Genomic DNA, 23736 nt, shown 5'->3' with positions numbered 1-23736 from the left:
GCCACAGGAGCAAAACGAATCGGCCAGTGGAAATGGTGACTTGGGGAGAAGACGACGCTCTGCCTTGCAACGCCTTCGTTCCTTGGTTCCTGGCTGAAAAGCAAACTTCCTGTGCCTCTCCCTCGCTTTTTGGCTGAACCCCATCACTAATATATTGCAGCCCTGGCTTCCATAACTGCCTTGATGCTGTTCTTCGGATGGGTTCACATGACCCACTTAACCAGGCCAACTTAAGACCTGGAGCCTGCCTTTGCATAATATATTCAGTTTTTTTGTCACTTTCTGCATGGCGCAAACCCAGCTCCCTTGGTTAGTTAGGGGGGAATGGATGTTTGGTACGAATCTCCCAAACGGATTAATTCTGTATCCCTCACTGACCTGGGTAAGTTCAGCCTTTCATAACCTGATGTTGTGCAGAATGTGTTTGGCTTCCACTCTAGAAGTCCCAGTTATCATGACCAAAGATTGTCCTGGATAGGAATTTTAGGAGTCATAGTCAGTCTCAATCAAACCAGGTTAGAGAAGACTGGTCTGATTCAAGTAGCACCGGTCTCCCATCAAGGCTTTTGCCAACCCTATGGACATCCTTTCTGATGGAAGAAGCTGAAGACCGAAGCTCTTCTACTCAACGCAAGTCCCCTACGTCACTCCTGACTCATACCCAACAGCAATCGTTCTGAACGGGAATTATTAACTGTCCTTTTTTGCATCCTTGTTATAACTGGCAGTTACTAGCCCCGTTACTAGCAGTGGCAGGGAGAAGAAATAAACATATTTCACTCTTTCTTAGGGTGTAATTGCAGAAAACAGAGAACATAAGAGCTGCCGTGCCAGATCGAACAGCACGTATATCTACTCTAGCATCTGACTCAACAGCAGCTGGCCAGGTAGTTCTGGAAATCCACAGGTGTGTTTTTCTGCACACCTGTGTGCCTTCTGAGGTCCACTGATTTATCACAGTTGATCCATCTAATATTTTCTTTTCCTAGCCAAGCCGATGAGGAGATAACACCTCACCTCCAGTACTGAATCTGTGTGAAGATGATCCTTTCTGGTACTCAAGGGAGATGTGACAGATCTTGCTTGCTTCGTCCTGTGTCCCAAGTGCCTCTGCTTCTCCAGCTCGCTTGTTCAACCCTTTTGTGGAGTTCAGGTATTTGCAATCCCCATCTCTTTGGTTCAGTGATCCAGATTTGAGGGAACTCTGAACTTTCAATGATGGGTATAGTTAAGAAAGGAACTACTGAGGCAACAATGAATTTTGTACGCCTCAGTGCCATGCAGGACAGTCAAACTGCAGAACTCTGGAAAATCTGAGTTACGCGGAAGAGATGTGGGATGATGTAATGGTCTGTGGTAATGATCTGGAGAGACAGGAGGAAGAGCCGTGGACTAGGCAGCAGTCAGATAAGAGGGGGCTGAGCCCACAAAAGGAATGGGGGCCTGGCAAACTTCTCAGAAGGGACCCTCCCTAGTTTCTTGGACTGTAAAAGCGAGGGGGAAGAGAAGTACTTTCAGACTTGCAAGATTCTGTTAATGTCACCTTACAATAAAGTTAGAGCTAGGACTTCTGGGTGTGCTTCTCGGCTGGACTACCTCGCAAGGCTGACAGGCTGCAAAGTCTGCTTGCTGGGAGTCGCAGGTACAGATGCATTAATTTTTAAAGACAATATACCAGGTTTTCTCAACCAGGGTTCCACGGCACCCTGGGGTTCCACGAGAAGTTACTAGGGCTTCCCTGGGAGATCACGGTTTATTAAAAAAATTAGTTCCAATTTGGGCAACTTCATGTTAAAGAGGTAAGTTTCATTCTTTATTTTCAGTTTAAGAACAGTGCCTATATACAGGCCTATCCAGGAAACGCCTGTAATGATTTTGTGACTTCCGGCCTATCATTGAGCCTGGATGCGCAGGGGTTCCCCAAGGCCTGGAAAATATTTCAGGGGTTCCTCCAGGGTCAAAAGGTTGAGAAAGGCTGGTCTATTCCAACTCCATCCAACAACCCTGGGCCATGCTATGTAGGGTATACGAGAATATGGATTTCTACTTGGTGTTTGAAAGTGTGGATATGTCACCATGGGAACGATTTCAAATAGTGAAAGGAACTGGTCCTAAAGAAATCTTTGGGTGTAACCAGTCGTGTTGACAGGGTCTGGTACCCAAAAACCAAGAAGGCGGCTATGATGGCGCAATTGCAAGCTTGACCTTTTGGGACCAGCCCTTGCCAACACCTCTGGCCATAACAGTAAGGACATTAGATTTTTTCTGTTACGGCTACTCCTTCCACCACATCCTTTTTACCACAACTGAATCGTATAGCTTTATGACAGGAGAAGACTGTCATAACAGGACTCAGACAGTTTTGCAGCATTAGGGTGGATGGACACTCTCATGAGAGATCGCAAAAATGAGTCTTTTTGTCTCCACGCAATTGCGAATATGGGTGAAACAGCAGGCAACATGAGAAAAATGTTGTGCTTCTTGGAACAACAGTCCTGCGGACTGTAGTTGTTTAATCTGAATAATCATTTCCAGTTATGAGGTGCTACGGGCCTTTCTCAAGAACTAAAATGTCAAAATTCCTATGTACCAGGCAAATTCAAAAAGAGAATTTTCTGAAAAATAAGGGACCAAGGGAGACGAAAAATGAGCGTCAAAAAAAGTCCTATTCCTTCATGAAGGATTCAGGAACAGAAGACTTCTGTAACAAATTTAGAGGAAATATGTAAAGTAGGCAAAGCGTTCAACTGCTTTGTATAGGTACATGTTCTATTTATTATTTTATGCCTTACGTTATATTTTATAGAGAGTATATTTTCATGTTTGTCCTCCCTCAAATTACATGATATGGAGGTGGCATTTGTACTTGAAATAAATAAAATAAAATAATATAAAATAAACAACTCCACAAGAATAACTGTGCATTTACATAGCCAAGACAAGGAAAATTGAAAAATGCAAAAAGGCGCCTTTAAAAAAAAATCCCAAATGGAGTGTTGGAGTGTGTGCGAGAAATTTGTTTTTGTTTTGCTGTATGAACACTCCAGTGAATAATGTCAAGCACACACATAAATAAAAATAGCAAAACAAGCTGCTTTTAATTTATTAAGCAAAACAGGGTATTTAAATGCATTGTGAACAGGGAACCGGTTAATTCATCTGATCTATTTATCAGTTCATAAGATTATGAAAGGTTAACTGGGGAATATAATTATATATTATATCATGTTCATAATTATATTTTGTAAGTATAAGTTTTGTAATTTCCTACCGTTCTTGCTTATTTTTGCTGTCTTAGACTGTGTTATTTTGTTTTGTCATTCTTTCAATGTACAGTATTCATTTATTTAAACAATGTATATGGCTGCCCAACTTGTGAATAGCAATCCTGGGAGGTTAACATACAGTTAAACCCATAAACCAAAATAAACAATAACAAAAAATAAAAAAACAAAAGACACAGCACAACACAACTGAGGTCAAGCCACTAATATATTCCAGATCCCCAAACCATTACAGGACGGGTCCTTCTAATGCCTTGGCCACTTGGCATCACTTAGTCAGCCCAGGGTAGAGATGTACAACTGGGTATCATCAGCCTACTGATGATATGTGATCTCATGCCCCTGGATGACTCCACTTTGCACCTTCATGTAGATGTCAGATAGGAGCAGAGAAGGTGTAGGGCCCTGAGGACCCCTGCAAAACAGGGATCTAGGACTAGATCTCTCCCACTACAAACACCAACACTGACTGGAATTGGCTGCAGAGGAAGAAGGAGAATCATGCAACACCATATCTCCTAATCCTATCCCTTGAAGCTGGTCCAGAAGAACACCAAGATCAGTGGAATTGAAGAAGGCTGTTGAGAGATTACAGAGGGATGCACCATCCCTATCCGAGTCCCACCAGAGGTCATCTATAAGCACTATCAATGTCATCTCATGTTCAATTAGAGGAATATAAGGCTGGGTCCACGTAATATGCTGAAACTGTAAACTTAGTTTATCAAAATACAGTTGTTATGCTCACATTACTTCCTATGCCCAAACTAATACAGCGTACTAAAACTGAATATTCATGGACTATGCTAACACAGTATTCCACAACACATAACGCACTGAATCACAAGTGAACTGGTTCTATTAGGGAAAGGTGGGCCAGGAGAACAAATTAAGGGTTAACTGTGACTGTCTACCTGAGCATTTTGTGCATCAAATCACTTGTATCCATTCTGAGATAGAAGCTGGATCAACAGAATCTATGGGGATAATTGAGGAAACATCTTGTGATGTTATTTGAGATGTTTTGAGCCTGTGGATCTCAAGGAAGTGGAAGAGCTCTGTGTTATCTTAGTTTCACCACTTGTGAACTAACCACTCTGTCCCACCAGGTTGGTCAAAGGAGGCAGGGAGCAGGCTGGGAGTTTGGATACAGACAATAGTTAATGCTTCGTTGAGGAAGGGGGAGGTTCCAGGACCCTGGAGCCTCCACTTCTCCTGAAACTCATCCTGGGTCCAGTGGAATTGGACAACCATCATGTGATCCTTTTTTTTGGCTGCACAAAAGAATGTAGTGCTGACCGTGGGGAAGGTTTGAGTAAACCACTGAGGAAGAACTTGGTCAAAAAATTATGCAGCTCAGAGATTGAAGGAAGCATGAGAAACTCAAAATAACTCTGCCTTGAATTTATTTAGTGTAAGATGGGACAGAAAGAAACCCTGGCGGTTGTTATTATACCCTACATGTTAAAGTAGCATTTTTGGAATCTTTGAGGTGTCTATTTCTTGACTTGACCTACCTCAGAGGGCTGACAGGTTGAAAAGAGTGAGCTGTAATTACACAGGGTTCTGGAAGATATGGGTTATCTAGACCCATGGAAGTCTAGCTGCAGGCCCGGGCATGGAATGAAAGCCATATTGATTACTCTCATGGAAGATCTACAGTGGGACTTGGAGGGAAGAAGCGCAACCTTCTCCTCTTAGACATCTCAGCAGCCTTTGATACTGTTAACTACTGTACAGTATCTGCAAGGATTAGAAATTGGAACCATTGTTTTATGTTGGTCCTGCTCCTAGATGATTGGGCATGTCCAGTCAGTGGTGGTAGTGGGGAAAAGGCCAGGCCAACAGGCACCTTGTTATGAAGTGCCTCAAAGCTTGCTCTTTCTCCTACCTATTTAAGATCTACAAGAAATCTTTGGGATAGGTCAGCAATTCACAGTGAGATATCATCAATATGCTGATGGCACTCGGCTGGACATTTCATTCAGGCCCAATGAGAGATGTGGAAATCTTGGTCTGGCGTCCAGAGGCTGGGAGAGCCTGGACAGAATCTGAGAAACAGGCTCAGATTCAACCCAAGTAAGATGCAGGGGCTGTTAATTCAGAAGCTTACTGATTCCAGGATTGTGCTAACTTGGGCTCTTAATGGGACTGTGCTCCTCAGAGATAGCAGGGTTACAACCTGGAGGGTACTCCTGGACTCTCAGCTCCTGCCCAAGGAACAGGTGAAAGCTGTAGCCAAGAGGGCCCTTGCCCAGCTTCAGGTGAGGCACCAGATGTAGCCTTACCGGGAACAGGATGCTCTGAGGACAGTCACTTATGGTCTTGTCATCACTTGGTTAGATTACTATAATGCATTTTATGTGGGGCTGCCCTTGAAGATCACCCAGAAACATCAGTTGGTCCAGGGTGCGTTATAGTAATCTAACTATAATAATACTGCCACATCATTGCAGTAGGAGCTGTACTAGTTACTGGTGTTTCCAGAGCAAGGTGCTGGTCACTACCTTTACCTGTTGGCGGGCATTCTCTTTGGGGGCTCCCCTCCTCTGAAACATCTTATGACTCTTATGGCCTTCCAGAAGCTAGTAAAAACCAGTTGCTCCCCCGAAGGGTCTCCAGTTGTGGAGCAATGCGTGTCTGTAGTAGTTAAGGTCTTAATGTGTTATGACTGTTGTTATTATTGTCATTTAATAGTGTTTGTTCCATAATTTTCTTTTACTCATCTGTAAACTGCCTGCAGTCCCTCTGGACTGAAGTGGGGATAAATCACCTAAACAAGCAAAGACACAAACCATAAATCACCCAGTCCTATTTTCCCCTTTCAGCTGAGTCTAGGATGTTGTGGGAACTCATGCCAAGGGTTCTGCAGACGCAAAGGGAACACCGACTGTTTCTGAGAAACCTCTAATGAGAGTCTGGTCACCACAACTCTTCCCCACTGATTGCCCTCCACCCCACCTCCCAGAGATGAATGTCCGTTTCCCATGAAGGTAACTCAGCTGCAACTTCTCACTGGTAAAAGGAGGAACTCAATGCTGGCGGGGGGCTTCTGAGCAGGGGCTGGTCAGCCACCCATTGGGGAGGTCCAGCATTCGAGCTGGGCCAGATGGCTTCTGAGGAGCCCTCCAAAGCTTATGTTCTAACTACTAGGGACGCATGACTCCATCAGGCCCACTTGGAAGACTAACGTCCGACATGCCTGGAGCGGGGAGGACAGCCCCCGTGTCAAACAAAGCTTGGCAGAGCTGCATCTCAAGATGGCTACTCGATGCCATCTTGTTTTCTTGTCGCTTTTGTGTTTTTCTTTTGTCTTTATATTCCATTGTTTGTGTTTTGGGGTTGGGCTTTTATGTGGTTATTGTTACGGGGATGTTTTAATTCTTGTTTTGCACATGCTGTTAAGACACCAAGAGTCACTTCGATTGCGGCAGGGTAGAAGTTTGATAAATAAGTTTAAGTTTGTAAGTTTGTTTTGTTGTATTTTAACTAATGTTTTATTCCTATTTTATGTAAACCACCCAGAATCGCTCTCTGAGTGAGATGGGTGGTGAATAAATTTCATATATATATATATATATATACACACACACACACACACACACACACACACATACACACACACATACATACACACACACATACAAACACACATACATACACACATACACATAGACAAGCAGACAAATTTATTTATCTATCTATCTATCATGGCCACCCATCTCACACAAAATGACTCTGGGTGGGGTACAATAAAACCAACGATTAAAACATTATACAAAAGCCATTGTGGGTGGGGAGGGAGATCTTTCATAATTACTGTAGGGAGGCTATTTCAGAATACTGCATTGCAGTCTAATACAAAGTGACTGTATTCACAAAACCCATTTAACCAGATCATCCAGTTTCTGGGTGTCCACAACACGCTGAACCATAACCTCACCAAGCAGGCTAGGTCTCCTCCACGTTCTAAGCCACCAAAAAACCCACCCACAGATAGTGTAACCCAGTGTTTTTCAAACTGGGCAACTTTAAGATGTCTGGACTTTAACTCCCAGAATTCATAGTGAATGCTGTCTGGGGAATTCTGGGAGTCCAGACACCTTAAAGTTGCCAAGGTTGGGAAACGCTGGTGTTACCCGTGCACTGATGATGTTCCCTCGTTGGGTAATGACTCCTGACTTTTCCCCCACATCTGGATGTGAGACACGATCCTAATCAAAGAGTGCCGAACACAGCAAAACACCAGGTGGCGGTGGGCATCCCCCAACCTTTCTCAGTTCTGTATTGGGAATGCTGGGAGTTGCAGTCCATTCCCTCCCCCCTGGAAGATGCCACCTTGAAGAAGGTGTTTCAAAAGCTTCTAGGCACAGCAGTTGCTCAGGCAGTCATCCCTCGAAAAAGTTAGCAGTTGGTGATCTAACTTGACTGCTGCATAACAGACATTTGGCTCAATGGCAGACTAAAGTGATTCGGGGGACTTGTCCCTTGACGCTTTCTGCATCCTATAGGAAATGTCCTCTAAGCTTGGCATGGCTTATTCAGCAAAGGGGGAGCCTTCTCTTTCTCCTTTCCTACAACCAAAGCACTGTCCCTCAGAAACCCAGAAGTGAAGCATGCCATACGTTCCTGTTTACAATCATCAAGCCAATTTAAATCCATTTTACAGCCCTTAATCTACCTTGATCAGATCTGTCAGACTAAAAAAAAATCACCGACCAGCCAAATCAGGGCAAACCAGCTTCAGTCTTCTCAAATTTGCCCTTCTCCAGAGGGACAGGACAACAGTGCCTAATACTGCAAATCAGTCTACCCACTGGAGAGCCTAAATGCCGGCACAAACGCCAACAAAGCCGTGTGTGTTGTGACATCATCCCACGGATTACGCAAATTAAGTCATTTGCTTCTAATGCATGATGCAACTGGCAGAAATTACCTATTTTCCCCTTGTTTGCATAATGACATCGAGATGCTCCTGGCTTCTCTTCCAACATGCTAGCAAAGGGTGCAACGTTCAGGCACAACAAATTACAACTCCCCCTTTCTTTCACACATACATCCCAATCTACTCTTCTCTTTGACAGCTGCAACACTCTCTGCATTTCCCCCCCCCATAACTGGCTGCTGTACCTGTTCCCTTCCTCGGGGAGAAAAGGAGTTGGATGGAAGCTGGATTCTGAGATGACAAGAACATCCAAGAGGTCTCACCTCCTTCCCCTGCCCCAAAATCTCCCAACATGATTTGCACCACACAACAACGCCAGGACTGCCTTGAATTTGGCTTGACAAAGTAAACTTTCTCGTTCTGCCCTTCCTCATTCCCCAAAACAGCAGCTAAAATGTGTTCTCTTGCTGAGCTAAACCTGCACTTCCACTTCCTCACTTTCAAGAACACACAAGTATCACTTCTTTAAGTGAGGTCTGAGTTCAGGGGGAACCGCAGTTAAGCTCCGAGAGCAGAGCCAAAGGACGGGTGAAAAGAGTCACAAGTACATTGCTTAGATTTTTGATCACTAAGAGAGGTGTGACTTTGCCTGTACAACACAAGAACAAAAACCCAGGCTGTTCTGTCTTCCACCATCCACTTCTGCTTCCATAAGCTGAAATTATTTTCCAGCCTTGTGAATATCAAGATCTTCCTTCCTTCCTTCCTTCCTTCCTTCCTTCCTTCCTTCCTTCCTTCCTTCCTTCCTTCCTTCCTTCCTTCCTTCCTTCCTTCCTTCCTTCCTTCCTTATTTGTTCCAACATAATCTCAAACAGCCTGGAAGGCACTTTTTGCAGAAACAGAGGCTCAGCTCCCTGCTCTTTTCATATTTCCAAAGGAACAAACATCTGGTTCTCTTCCTGGCGAACCACAGTTCTTCAGAACATAGCACAGACCAAACCCAATTTGCTTATAATAACATCTTCCACTCTAATTTATGTCTGCGTTTAACTTTTCCTAGCTCTTTCACCATTTTACCTGTTTGTTAGGGCCAGCCTAATGGAGAATTATGAACTTCCTGGGCTTAATCCTAAAGTTGGTGACACTGAAGTGCCACTGTGTATTTTTACATGCACGTGCCGGAATAAGACGGATTGGACAGATAACAAGAAAAAGCTGATTAAGGCAAGAGGTTTGCAGTCAGCCAACTAAAGAGTCACAGAACCGTGCATCAGCTTTCACATTCCAAAGGTCTCTTCACCAGACAAGGGAAAGCAGCTCACCTGTTCCTGGGAATTCATGACCCGCAGCTTCATCTGCTTCAAGTAGGTGGAGGTCAGAGGCATGTTGTAATCAATGATGCCCGAAACTAGGGAGGAAGGAGGCTCATTTTCTAGAAGCAAAGAAGGGAAAATGGTCTCTTTTAAAGGCCTGGAAGATGGAGCAATTTTAGCATCCTCCCCCACGTCCCAGATGAGATCCAACAAGAGGGGCCACCATTCTGGATCTGCATCCTTCCTTGGTCTATGGACACATAGCACTATTCCTTCTTCTCCAACCCGGGTCACTGCTAGTGTTGGTCCTGGGCTGAAGGAAAACCTTCTGAAGTAAGCAGAGTTCTTGTGAGGAGCAAATATGGCTGTCCCTTTTAACTGTGTTGCTTATGGCTCTTACGGAAGCCCAGGTGTGGGACCTCCCATCTGCCAGCCATTGTCCATCCAGGATTGGCTGAGAATAGGTGAGTGCAACACAACCTTTGTTATAGAAATGGGCACCTCTGACCTGCAACCCCATGTTTACCTATAAACTACACTTCCTCCTCAAAGGTTTTTGCTTACACCATCTTACTAGGCAGAGACAGCCCTCAACACAAAACACATTGGTTGGGTTCATACAACACGTCTAGCCAGGCCAGCTTAAAAACCTGCTGGCCACATCCACAGAACAGGCTCAGCTTCGTCTGTGGCTTATGAGGGAATGAATGACGCAAACTCAGAGAAGGGGACAATCTTGTAACTAAGTTGAAAGTGTGGTGTGAACTCAGCCAAATCTCTAAAAGCATTATCTCCTTCAGATGGCTTTTAATACGCTGCAAAAAAACACACACACACACAAAAACCCACCCTCTTCCTCTTAAAGAAGAGGACTTAGACTTGGTTGTGGCTTCCTTTTGCTTATTACCTTTTTTTTAATATAGTGTAATATTTTAATCGTACAGCGACATTCATATTTTATACACTGCCTCGAGAGGACTGGTCCAGAAAGACAGCGTATTAATATCTTAAATAAATAAAAGAAACCAAAAATTTTTTTGCAACATGTACATAGTTCATGCTGAGAAAACAAAACAGTGGGAAGGGGAGATTGTTTCCAAGTGGGGAGATTGCAATGTGAAGATTCAACAAGGTGCCTAGGATTTGAGGTCCCAGAAGGATGCACAAATCCTTCTCTTTCAGATGCCCCAGTCTTCTCCTTCTCCATGACTCTGCTTCCAGGAACCCTACTGAGCGCCGAAAGCCTCATTCTAGCCTCACCGCAACAACCCTTAAATCAGGGGCCACAGCCAGGAGCCCAGAGTGACACAAAATCAGGAGGAGACTGGTAGCCCCTTTTCCGACTAACACGTTTTATTAGAAGGCGTTCCCATGCATCTCTGCATCAGATGAAGCAAGCTACAGGTCACAAAACCCGTATGTTCTAATAAAAATGGTTAGTACAGCGTTTCTCAGCCTTGGCAGCTTGAAGGTGGGTGGGCTTCAACTCCCAGAATTCCCCAGCCAGCAAGGCTGGCTGGGGAATTCTGGGAGTTGAAGCCCACCCACCTTCAAGCTGCCAAGGCTGAGAAACGCTGGATTAGTCAGAGAAAGTGCTCCCATGGACCAACACGGTCTTCTGCTTAAGGAGTCACCATAAAGCCTTGAAAAGCCTTGAACCACTCCATTCCAAAGTGCTACTATAATTTTGAATGTGACAAAATGGATTTTGGATGACAGAACGAAGCCTAACCCTAACGCTACCGACCAACCACTTTTTAGGATGATGCCGAAACTGAATTAATTCGAATTTAGCTTGGCTCCTGGCACAATCCTGCCGGTCTCCCACTTGTGGGGTACCTGTGACATGCACCCCCCCCCAGCTACATTCTGTCCTGAGCCCCTGCTGGCTTTTGTCATGCCCTGAGATATTGCATACCGTGTCTCCATGGCTCCTGGGGCACTCATGCACACCCCCAGGCACAAGGGCAGATGACTGCAAGCCTAGGAGACTGCCTGACCAGAAATGAGATAAGATTAGTCTAGCAAGACTTACTCTTGACAAATCCATGCTGATTTTAATTTCTGGAAATTGCCACACTGTTTTCAGTGTGCTTGCAGATCTCTTTATGATCTCTTCTAGCATTTCTCCAGGCACTGATGTCAGACTAGCTGATCTGTAGTTCCCGGGGCCCCTTTCCCCCTTCCCGAAAATAGGGGCAGCCTTTGCTTGTCCTCAGTTGGTTTCAGTCAAACAATTACAGTTAACCCGCAGTAAAGGACCATTTGTTCAGCGACTGTTCGAAGTTACGATAGTGCTGAACGAGGAGACTTATGGCCAGTCCTCAAAGTTGCGTCGGTTGCAGCATCCCCACAGTCATGTGATGGTGATACAGGCACTTGGCAACTAGCTCGCAAGAACGACAGTTGCAGTGTCCCACGGTCATGTGATCGCCATTTGCAACCTTCCCTGCCAGCTTCCGACAAGCAAAGTCAGTGGGGAAGCCGGCAGGAGGTCGCACATGGAGATCATGTGACATTGTGCCTAACGACCGTGCGGGATTTGCTTAGCGATGGCAACTGCAGCTGCCATTATAAGTCGGCATGGTCATGTGACATTGTGCTTTACGACTGCTTTGCTTAGTGACAGAGTTCCTGGTCCCAATGAATTAACGTCATTAACTGAGGACTACCTATAGTGAGTTCCTTCAATCCCCTAAAAAACGGCAGCTATTCTGGCCCTGGCCATTTAAACTTGACCAACCGCCATTTTATCTTCTTCCAGGCTGCAACGGCACACCCGGCCCTAGCTTAACCAACTGTCTTGTGTGAGAGGCTGAGTCAGGAGACAGCCTGATCCGCTCTCACCCACTGAGTGTCCATGGATGAGGATGATTTAACCCATGTTTCCCTGGTTCTGATGCAACACTGCTATAGCTTGTTGGCTCCCCAGTTCAATCTAATCCATCTCTCCCTCAAAAAGGGGGTCAGAGCACCTTCATGGTGCAAAGCAGGAGGCTTGGGATTTCAAAGGTCATTTGTTTGGCCAACTTGCACGGAGAGGATTCTTTTAAGACACTTACTTTGTTTGCTCTTCAGGCCTCCTCCCACGAAAGAGGCTTTTTTGTCAAGGTCCTTCTTGTACACAGAAGAGAGAGGGAAGCCCGCGGGCATCCCTCCCACTCCTGGTCATAACCTCCATGGGCTTTCCCTGTTCAGGGCTAAAGGCCGAGAGCCATCCTCATTTTGCAGAGGAGCCCTGCACGGATTTAAAAATAACTGTGGAGTATTCACATCCATTTTTGCAGTCGGGCATTCTGCACACATTCTAAAGCCTTGCGTTTCTGAAGTCCTTGCCTTCAAAGGCCAGAGAAACTGTGGCAGACTTGAGATAAAATGTAATTCCTGGAATTCTCCCTGTTTGGAACTAGGGAGTAAGGGGGAAACGGCACAGAGAATTTGCCAGCAGCCATCCTGGGAACACTGTCCTCAGAAGGGCACATTAGGAAAATTGACGTCTGAGAAACATTGTGGCTACAGCCACACGAGATGCTTAACCTGGTTAGTTTCTGGGTTTTTTTTTTCCAAATAATTTTATTAAAAGTCTGGAATAAAACAATAAAATATAATACAAACTAGAACAGTGTTTCTCGACCTTGGCAAGTTGAAGATGGGGGGACTTCAACTCCCAGAATTCCCAACCCTTGCTGGCTGGGGAATTCTGGGAGTTGAAGTCCCCCCATCTTCAACTTGCCAAGGCCGAGAAACACTGAACTAGAAGAAGAAAGGAAATACAAGAAGAAGAAGAAAGAAAAAAACAAAGATGGGCAGCAATATAAATCGAATAAATAAATAAATACTCATACTTATGGCCGCTGCAGCATCCCCCATGGTCACATGATCACGATTTGGGTGCCTGGCAACTGTTTTGCATTTATGATGTCACAGTGTCCCATGGTCATGTGATTGCCATTTTCTACCTTCCCAGCTGGCTTTTGGCAAGCAAAACCAATGGGGAATCGTGTGATTTGCTTAACGGCTGCCGCAAAAAAGGTCATAAAATCGGGTTGGATTCTCTAAATGACCGCTCTGCTTAGTGACCGAAATTCTGGGCCCAATTGTGGTTGTTAAGTGAGGACTCCCCGTAAAACTAAAAAACAAATGGGTGCTGGAACTTTCTCATGGCCGCTTACATGGAATGCCTCGGGCATACTTCAGGGGAGAAACTTATATGACAAAGTGAACTGCAGGTGCTCTAAATTAAAGATGTGTGCCCTGGTCACCCACACTTTGCACCAAAGAAGACATCGTTCCGCGGCCAAATATGAATTCTGCAACTCAAGAGCATCCTGCACCATTTCCCCTACATCACTATGTACTGTGGATAAGGTGGACAAGCAATTTAGCAATGCAAAGGGCGAGGCAGCTCGTCAGCGGAAAGAGGATCACTTCCAGCCGCCTCCCTTGGCAGGGTTGCTATGATACAAACAAACAGATAAGTGAAAGGTGCAAGCTGCGAAGTACACAGCAAGCATGAGGGAGTGCACACAAGTGTCCACATGAGGAGCAAATAAGGACACGTGTGAGATGACAGCCTCACACAAACACCATGACTTGCAGACTTCTGCCAGACGCCCCGGTGCAAATTGCACAAGGATGTCGTTGTCCTGATGCTGTCGCACTTTCTCACGGAAACTGCTGAAGGTGACTCTCCCATACTCAAGGATTTGACAGTGAAACCACAGCCCTCCTGTGAGGCCTGAGACCCCCGAGGAGACACCCCTGCAGCCTTTACCTTTTGGCTCCACACCGTTGGAGTTAAAATGCATCCTTTTCTGGCACTCTGTGCAGCTCATCAGGAACCTGGTCACGGCTTCTCTGGGCAGAAAGGCATAGGTTTCAGCGATCTGAGAAGGAAAAAGAGGACATCTGGGTCCTGGGCAGAGGCCGCCTCGGAGTGAAGAACCCACCAGCTCTCTCGGCCTTGCTGTTCCACAACAACAAGGTTCCAGTGTACCCTGAATCTCCATTAAAAGAGGGGGTCCCCAGGCAGACATGCAGCGTGTAATAACCAGCACCTTACGAACACCTGCATGAATAGAACGACTGGGTGGGCATTTTTCTAAGCCAACTGAAAGTAAAGGCATAATGGTAATCCTGTTCTTATTTCTGGCGTTTATAGTCAACTCTTCCTGCAGAGGGCTCAGACCAACGTCCCAGTACCGCACTTCCTCCCTTCGTAAAGCAGAGTGGGCTCCTAGGCATCCGTCGTTAGCCACAATAACACCAGGTGGGTCACGGCACCGCCACGCCAATGAAGCAACGCGTGTCGTTTGCAGAAGGCATTATGACCCTGCGATGTCCCTTCCTCCCACCTGCCGCAGACGTTCGTGCTTAGGGTCCCGGACAGCAAGCAGCTGTGACACGCGCACAATTCTTGGTACTCACCAGGTTTCTGACCCATCCAACTCCCCCCCTCCCACTTATCCTTATACCTAAACCATCCTTATACATTAAAAGCAACTGCACAGCGAACTGCTGGCCTATTTGCTCCCTGGGTATTTTTTTCCTCTGGAAGGTAAAGCAGAAGAAACAGTGGTGAGGAAAGCCGGGAGAGCCACGCGGCCCAGGGGAGCAGGTGGTCAAGAAAAGTCTTGTCTGGAAACGCACCTGGTCCCCGACCCAGCCGTCATTTCAGCTGCAACGAGAGACTCTCCAGGCAGGCTCAGATTTCTCCTCCCTGCAATCTTCTCACCTCCTGACGACCATGTTTTCTCCTACCGAGTTTGTGACTAACAATGACGCCACATTTCTGCTGGAAAGTTACCACTTTTCCACTGGTATGAACAAGACAGAAGGCTCTACGTCACACCTCAAACACAACAACAGAAAAGCACAAACTTCACTCAGAAAAAAATGATGCTGGGGCCAAAATCACTTGCTCAAAATTCCACATACAGTCTAAATTTCTGCTGTTGCCTAGTGATGTCTTTATATCCTACTTTTCAGTTTGCAAAATAACTACAGGTAGTCCTCGCTTACCGACTGCAATTGGGACCGGCAACTGTCACTAAGAAATGTGGTCGTTAAGTGAAACATCATGTGACCGCACTGACACACGACCGCTGCAGTCGTTAAGCGAATCACTGTGGGTTGTTAAGCGTGACATCACATGATTGCCACTTGTGACCTCCTGCCGCTTTCCCCTTTGACTAGGCTTGTCGGAAGCTGTCAGGGAAGGTCTCAAATGGCAATCACGTGACCGCAGGATGCTGCTGCAACCATCATTAAGTGCGAGCCGGTTGCCAAGCACACGAATTGCAATCCCATGACTGCGGGGATGCTGCAACAGCTGCAAGTTTGATGACCGATCATAAATCTCCTTTTTCAGCACCGTCGTAATTTCAAATAGTTGCTGAACAAGCAGTCGGTAAGCGAGGACTACCTGTAAACCAAACGAGGCTCCCTTCCCAGGCTTGCAAAATTAGGAAAAAAAAAAAAATCCCTGTGACACAGAGGGAAAACTTGATGGAAAAGAAACAAAACAGGAGCCCTCAGAGAGCAACTTACAACGTCTAGTCTGACAGATACAGGAGACTGCTCCAAACGTCACAAAATGCGATCACGTGACTGCGGGACTCTGCAACCAGTCGTAAATGCGAGCCAGTTGCCAAGCACCTGAAATGCAATCATGTGACTGTGGGGGGGGGGGTGGCGCGTTTTGCAATGCTCGGAAGTGCTTTACAGGCCGTAAAGCACCCAGTCTGAGGCTGTCGTAACTTTGGACCGTCATTAAACAAATGGTTGTAAGTCGAGGACTACCTGAACAATGTCTAATCTGACAGATACAGGAGACTCTGCTTCAAACAAATGTTTATGCTGTTTTTCCTTATAGGGCAGTTGGTTTTGTATAATTACACTGAGAGAAAAGAATAAATGTGTCTTTATGAATGTTATTAGGTATATTTTTCCTGCAAATTAGAAGCTTAAAGTGACAATCATCAACAACCACCCACTACCCTCCTAAAAGAAATCAGAGGTTATGCAAAACTTCAGAACTTGGTAGCCTCCCAAATCAATCACAGTGTTTGGATGATGTCTTGAATTGCAATCTAACCAACCATATTTCAGCCTAACAGGTTGTGTGAACCCAACATCCTAGGTCAGTTATAGTTCATTGGGTTACACAAACTTAAACTTATGGACTAGTTCCGTAAACCGTAGTTTAGAAGTGTGAAATAGCCTGCATCGAATAAGTATGTAAGGAAGAAATGCCCTGCATATCACGAGGAGGTCCTCATTTTAGCTAGGCGAGGATGCTAATTTCAAATAGCACAGTATGGCAACGCACACATTAACACACAACTACCAGAGGAAACTCCAAGGCATGTTCCTCCTTGAGGTTGTCTGAGTCAAGCTGAGTCATCCTCTTCAATGCACATCAGGACAGCTTTACCACAGAAGAGTGTTCCCAAGCCTGACGCTGAATGTGTACCGAGACGGCAATTATCAGACTCCCCAGCAGGCGTGGCTGAATTCTGGGAACTGTAGTCCCAATGTATCTGGCTGGCCCGATCAAGTTAGGGAATGTTGCCACAGAGCGGAATTAAATCACTGGCCTGTTTCTAATGCTAGAGACCAGTACAGAGCAGCAACATACCTCGACTTTTATTCTACAACAGCTTTAAGATACTCCAGATCTTTTTGTGTTTGATCTACTGTAAGATCTGCAAGGCTTTCTAGAACCACAGAATTGTGGAATTAGAAGGGATCCCAGGGATCATCTAGTTCAACCCTCCGCAGTGTGCAGGAAAACAGTATCTGGGTAGCTGCAACCTACACCCATTATTTCTGGTCCTACAGAAGATACACCCTATCTTCCCTGGAGCTTCTTTTTGTGTCCCTGAATGCAACTGTGGTGTCTCCTTTCTGCTCTCTTTCCTCCAGATTGAATAACCCAAGTTCCTTCAGCCTGATCTCATTGGGCCGGTCCTCAAGTCCCTGTGTCATCTTTACTGGCATCCTCTGAATCCTCTGCAGTCTGTTAACGTCATTCTGGAAATGGGGTGCCCAGAATCATATGCAGGACCCCACGAGTGGTCTCATCACTGCCGAGTACAGATGAATAAGGACTTCACATTCCTTTGATCGGATGCGTCTTCTAACAGCTGCAGTATCTCATACTACTGACTCAGGTTCAATGACCACACCCAAGTTCTTCTCAGATGTAGTGTCTCCAAGCCATCAATTCCCCATGTTGTACACATGTCCTACGTTTTTCCTCCCTAAATGTAATACCTTAGATTTCTCCCTTGTTCTCCTCAGCAGTTTTCCAACCCATCCAGAATAGACTGTAACCTGGATCGTCATCCTGGGTATCGGCCACACCTCCGTAATTTGTGTCATCTGCAAATCTGATAAGCAGCCCATTAATTCCCCGGAGATCCTGATGGCCTTGACCTTGTTAGCCCTTTGCAAAGTGCTGAAGACCTGGCTGTTTCCCCAGGCATTTCGGTCTGGAAGTTAGGCGAGCTCTGATGCTGTTGATCCATTTGGGTTTATTGTTGTCTTTGGGAACCAGAGTTGCATGCTGTGGTTCTGTGTTTTCATTTTTGTACGCTGCCCATAATTGTCATGGGATGGGTGTCCATAAATAAAATGAAAAATAAAAAGGATTTTAAAATCCCATCGTCCTGGTCATTAATGAAAATGTTGAGTCAAACTGGCCCCAAGGCTGATCCCTGTGGAACCACACTTGTCATTGCTCTCCAACTCAACGTAGAACCATTGATGCAGGTTCCAGGGTGTGGCTGGCCAGCCAGTTGGGGCCCCACCATAACATGGTGCTATCCAAACTCACCTTAACAGGCTGTCCAAGGGAACATCCTGCAGAACCTTGTCAAAAGCTTTGCTAAAACTGAGGTAGATTAAATCAACAATATTTCTCCTGTCCACTTGGTCTCTTGGCAAGTAGTTGCCTTGCCAAAAGAGCCAGGATTTATCTCACATGACCCATTCTTGATGAAGCCATGTTGACTCTTTGCAATCATGCTGTGGGTTTTCAGGCCAGGTGTGCACTGGCCTGCTTTATTATCTAACACCCTTCCAGGTATTGAAGTCAGACTCATTGATCAGTATTTATTGGAATCCTCCTTTCTTCCCCTTCTCTTAAAGAGGGAGATCTCATTTTCTCTTCTCTGGCAGTCCTGAAAGATGTTTGACAGGGGCCCCAACAGCTCTTCCCCCTGTTCCTTCAGCGTGTTTCACCAGCGACTTCGTGGCGTCCAAATTGGCCAGAAGATCCTTTACCACATCTTTACTGATCTGAAAACTTCCCTGTTGTGTCCAGTTTGTGCTCCTCAAACCACCATTTCATTCTTTGAATGTAAAGACAGAGGCAGGGTAGCAGCTGAGATCCTCTGCTTTCTTAGTCACCTGTTTAGATTTCTCCACTTGGAATAAGCAGTGAGCCCACCTCCTCCTCCTGCTGTTGATACCCTTGAAGAAGCCTGGATTTTGCTTCTTCCCTTGCTAGCCTTAGTTCATTTTACACTGTCGCTTTCCTGACCTCGTGCCTACACTTCCGAGGTCAAACTCCGTAGACATCCTTGACCTTCCCTCCATTCCAATAAGCAAGAGGAATTCCAATACCCTTCTTTAATTTCAGCATGGTCATGAGCTGCCTATTCCACCAGATTGGCTCCTTTGCACGTTTCCTAGTTTTCTTCCTCACTGATAGCGTTGGAGGCTGGGGTGTCCTCCTTTTCAAGAAATCCCGACCCGCTACAACACCTTTGCCTTCAATGTTTTCTCCCTGTGACACCCCCCTTAGTATTCCTCTTTGTTTATTAAAATCGGCCTGTCTAAAACCCACACCTAGAATCTGCTTTTCACCAAGCGTTTGGCGAAAATCAAGGCCTCTGAGACCGTGGGGTCCCTTGCACCCAAGGCTCCCACCATTTTGATACCTTCAACCATTTCCTCTCTGCTAGTAAGGACCAAATCCAAGGACGCAGATCCCCTGGTGCCCACTTTAACTGTTTGAAAGAGAAAATTATCACCAACACAAGTGGAGAATTTATCTGATGTCTTTGGCAGGGTTGGTCTTCCAACAGATGTCTGCGTAGTTGACATCTCCCATCACAACCACTTAACGTTTTTCAACGGGGGGGGGGGGGGTCGGTTATCTGCTTTAATAAACCTTCCTCTGTCTCTCCTCACTGGTTTGGTGGTCTGCAGCCAGACATTGGAGCAAGATATTGCTTCTGACTGAATGACTGAGGAAACACCGGGGCACTCCAATCTTGCCTCTGGGATCGGTTGTGAAAAGTGCGGCTGCTGCTATATCATACCACAAAATGGTGGCATCATAACCGTGGACTACTTTTGTTTTGGACATTGGATTTGCCCTGCATTTTCAGCAACAGGGAGGATGATTCATTTCCACCACGCCTCTGATTAACAACCAGCAGCCTTAGGGGGACTGTAGTTCATTGTCCAGCCGGGAAGAACCTTCCTTCTTTTTTGGTTGCAAAAGTTGATGTGACAACAAAACTCCTTTGGTCAAAGCCTCAGCCTAAGATGACAACATCACCACCACCACCTCCATCTCCAGAGCCATTCACCGGGTTTTTAAAATATAATCAGCAACCAAATCATTCTTAGCAATACTGGAGAGAACCCCTGCTCCAACTAATCCTCTCCAGCCTGCATGCTAACAAAAACCATTTTTTAAAAAGAAAAATCAAAGCTTTCACTTCAAGAAGAAGTTAAAAACAAGTAGGGCAGAGATCACATGAGCCTGCTATTAAAAAAAATTTTTTTTTTAAGTGGTCTGAATCACGAAAGGAGATGGGAAGTGTGTGTTCTAAAAAGCCCCTTGTTTTGGAACGGGCCTTTTTGCAAGCAGGAAGTGAGATCCTCTGAATTTTTAGAAATGTGTGTCTCCACTACGCGGCAGTATAACCCAGTTTTTGCTGACAAGATCAGCAAAGCAAGGCAGAGTGAAAAGGGGATCGAGGCTTACAGTGCAGGAAGAGGCCAAGATGGTTCCCTGCTTGCTGGGAATTTTTCTCACGGTCCAAGTCTCCACCAGCTTCACACACACCTTTTGGGCAGCCTGACATTCTTCCCTCCAGGAGCTCAGAGGCCCAGCTCCGCAGTTTTCTTTGAGCAGGGCTACCACATCTGCCCTGCAAAACCTCACATTACCATTAGCTGGCAGCAAAGAGACCCTGGAAATTCTCGCTCTTGGCTGCCACCTCCTGGTCTTCCAGATTTGCAGCTGGCCTACCTGGCAGGCTTATTTTAGGAGCTTCGCAGTGGAGGAGTGCAATCCAGAGATCAGGCAGAGACCACCAGCCCTATGGAAAATGAGGTGACCACCATGTCTAAGCCATGTCTCATCTTACGGTTCCCAACCTTCAGCTCCAAGTGATTGTTTTTTAAGTATCAGCAGAGAAGCCATCTGACCTAGAGAAAAATTCATTCTAATCCCCATATGGCAAATTGCCACGTGTGGTTCCGACCACCACCCACCTGGCCAGCTCTGGTTACTGCTGTGTTTCCAATTGAAAGTAAAACTGAACCTGCTGTGACAGACTGAGGATTGTTTTTATGATGCAGGGGAATTTAAGAATTGTATAAATTCAAATTAAACGAAGCTGCTTATGTCCTCTTTTTTCTTTCTAAATTGGGACTGAGAGATCCAAATTCTGGGCCCACTCAAGCAAGGGGGGACTGTGGACCATTCTCTCCCTGCTTAGTGAAGACCCCCTTTGCAAGCTGCCATGAACACCCAGAGGAAGGACAGAATATACAGGTACCCCTCACTTAACAACTATTTGTTTAGTGATGGTTCGGACTTACAACGGTGTTGAAAAAAACAACTTACAACCGGTTCTCACACTTATGACCATCACAGTGTCCCTGTGGTCACATGATCACGATTTGGGTGCTTGGCAACTGGTTTGCATTTATGACTGTCACAGCATCCTGTGGTCACGTGATTGCCATTTTCGATCTTCCTGGCCGGCTTCTGGCAAGCAAAATCAATGGGGAACCATGTGATTCGCTAAACACCCAGGTGGTTCACTTAACGACTGCCACAAAAAAGGTCATAAAATTGCATCGGATTCGCTTAGCAACCAAAATTCTGGTCCCAATTGTGGTCGTTAAGCGAGGACTACCTATAGACGTAAGAGAAGTCATTATCATGATTATTTCAGCTGCGCCTATGATTAGATCAGAAAAATTAAAAAGCTGTCTTAGCAGACCACAAAAGTTACTGGGGCTGAAATGCTCAGAATCCTTGCTCATTACAACCCACTGTTCAGCTCTGACTACTCATGCGATAAGACATGAGAATAAGCAGAGTCTGTGTACAAGCTGGCCCTTAGACCCAAGCGTGGCCCTTACTTTGCTCCATCTCCTTCACGGGAAATGCGGACTTGCATGCAGTAGAGGTTCTCCTGTTTATTTATTTAACAGATTTATAGCCTGCCCTTCCTCCAGGGGGCTCAGGATAGCCTATTTATGGAGGTATTTTTAGTACCACTCTGATCATGTGATGTGGCTCAGAGAAAGAGAGTCACTGACCAAGGCGGGTGGGAAATTGAATTCAAGACCCCTGGGTTCACGTCTAAAACTCTCTTCAATACAATGAAATCCCACAGGAAGCGGTAGAGAGGCTCTCCAGCATCTGATGCAAGAAAGAAAAGAATGTTTTTTTAAAAACGAGGCCAAATTTATCTTGAACCTGGCAAGGTTCTTCGTACCTGCAACCATTTTTTTAATTTAAGGAATTAACTTTTTCCAATCCCGGCACTGAAAAATATCCCAGACTCTGATAGCAGCGTAGAGCAGTGTTTCTCAGCCTTGGCAACTTGAAGATGTGTGGACTTCAACTCCCAGAATTCCCCCGCCAGCCAAGTTGCCAAGGTGGAAAAACACCAGTGTACGCAGGAAGTCCTGGATTTGGTACGCAGAAGGTCCTAAATTCAGGTCTGCTGTCTGTATCCAGAATCTGCCAAAGATCGATCTTAGAAAACCATGATCTCTCTACATTGTGAACCAGTGGCTTCTAAGGTCCACATGTCCTCATTCAAAGAGAATTTATAAACAGGTGACTGATACTCGTTCCTCTTGCTACATACTGACCTTCACCTGTCCACACCAGGCCAAGTATGGACGGCAGGCAAGGACTTAACCCCGGCAAGTCTTGAGCTCAAATTTATGGTTGTTGCTCAGAAGGTTATTCAGGAAATGCTTTTATTCCAGGGTCTAAGGCAGCATTTCTCAGCCTTGGCAACCTTAAGAGGTGTGGACTTCAACGCCCAGAATTCCCTAGCCAGCAAGGAGTTAAGTCCACAGGAGTTAAGTTGGCAAGGCTGAGAAACACTGGTCTAAGGGAATGAACTGAAACCTCCAAAGAGATTTGCCAAGAAACAGGAAAGGAGGCAGGGAGGGCCCGGTTGTAACTGCTTAGTTTCGAAATCTAGTTTCAGTCCCACGACTGAAACCTGGAATATATTCAAAAGTGGTGCCTCTGAGTAGGGATGTCTTGCTCTCACCAGTGAATAAATACGGCTATACCCCACATGGCTTGAGTAAGAGAGGAGAGCCCCCAGTCTGGAGGGGGATCTTGGAAATCGAGCTGTTTGTGGGGAAGAGGTGGGGGGAAGTGAAACAGGGAGAGAGCATCAAATCCACCAGGTGACATCTAGACCGTTCGCTTGAAGGCCAAGATCTTTCTGTCTATGATGTAGCCTACAATGAGCCTCTCTTCGGAGGTAGACCACCACCAGGAAGAGTTAACTTCCCATCAAGTGTAACTCTGATTTCATTTGAAGAAGTACTTCTCTCGTTTCTCTCTATATTGGGAGCTCCCAGCTGAAATGCACTTGCATGGCACCTTCTCACTTCAGTAGCCCGCAAGGCTAATTTACTTCTGATACTCTGCCTAACGATCTGTAAATTATCTCGCCTTCCAAATTTTATACCTGATTGGCCGGTCTAGGAAACGGACAGGCCAAGGGAAACTCTCTAGTGTCTCTCCTGTAGTCCCCCCAAGGAGCTTGTATCATGCTGGACCACAGCAAGAAGTTCGTATCAAGGGTTCCTCCTTAGAGGAACATCCCTGCCCACTCACACACGGCACGCTCACGACAAAGTTAGGCTAGAGGGCATCTCTATTTTTCAAGCATCAGGAGCCTCTGGTGAGATTCTACTCCACCTGACCATCTCACTAAGAGCGGGGAGCCTCAGGTGAGGAATG

General features: G+C 45.7%; 1 protein-coding gene across 2 annotated transcripts in view; it reads right to left on the bottom strand.

The window, feature by feature from the left end:
• Positions 1–23736, bottom strand: part of NOL4L (nucleolar protein 4 like) — a 112087-nt gene that overhangs the window by 46581 nt on the left and 41770 nt on the right. For both annotated transcript variants that reach the window (XM_063296834.1, XM_063296833.1), the window contains exons 3-4: positions 14257–14368; positions 9492–9601 (exon numbers count right to left, since the gene is read on the bottom strand). In XM_063296834.1, the coding sequence (XP_063152904.1) occupies positions 9492–9601; positions 14257–14368 (222 nt within the window). The remainder of the gene's footprint in view (positions 1–9491; positions 9602–14256; positions 14369–23736) is intronic.

This window comes from Candoia aspera, chromosome 3 (assembly GCF_035149785.1).
Source record: "Candoia aspera isolate rCanAsp1 chromosome 3, rCanAsp1.hap2, whole genome shotgun sequence".
In the NCBI taxonomy this organism is placed as follows: Eukaryota; Metazoa; Chordata; class Lepidosauria; order Squamata; family Boidae; genus Candoia; species Candoia aspera.
Note: the sequence above shows the minus strand (reverse complement) of the source record. Positions and strands in the feature narration are given on the sequence as shown.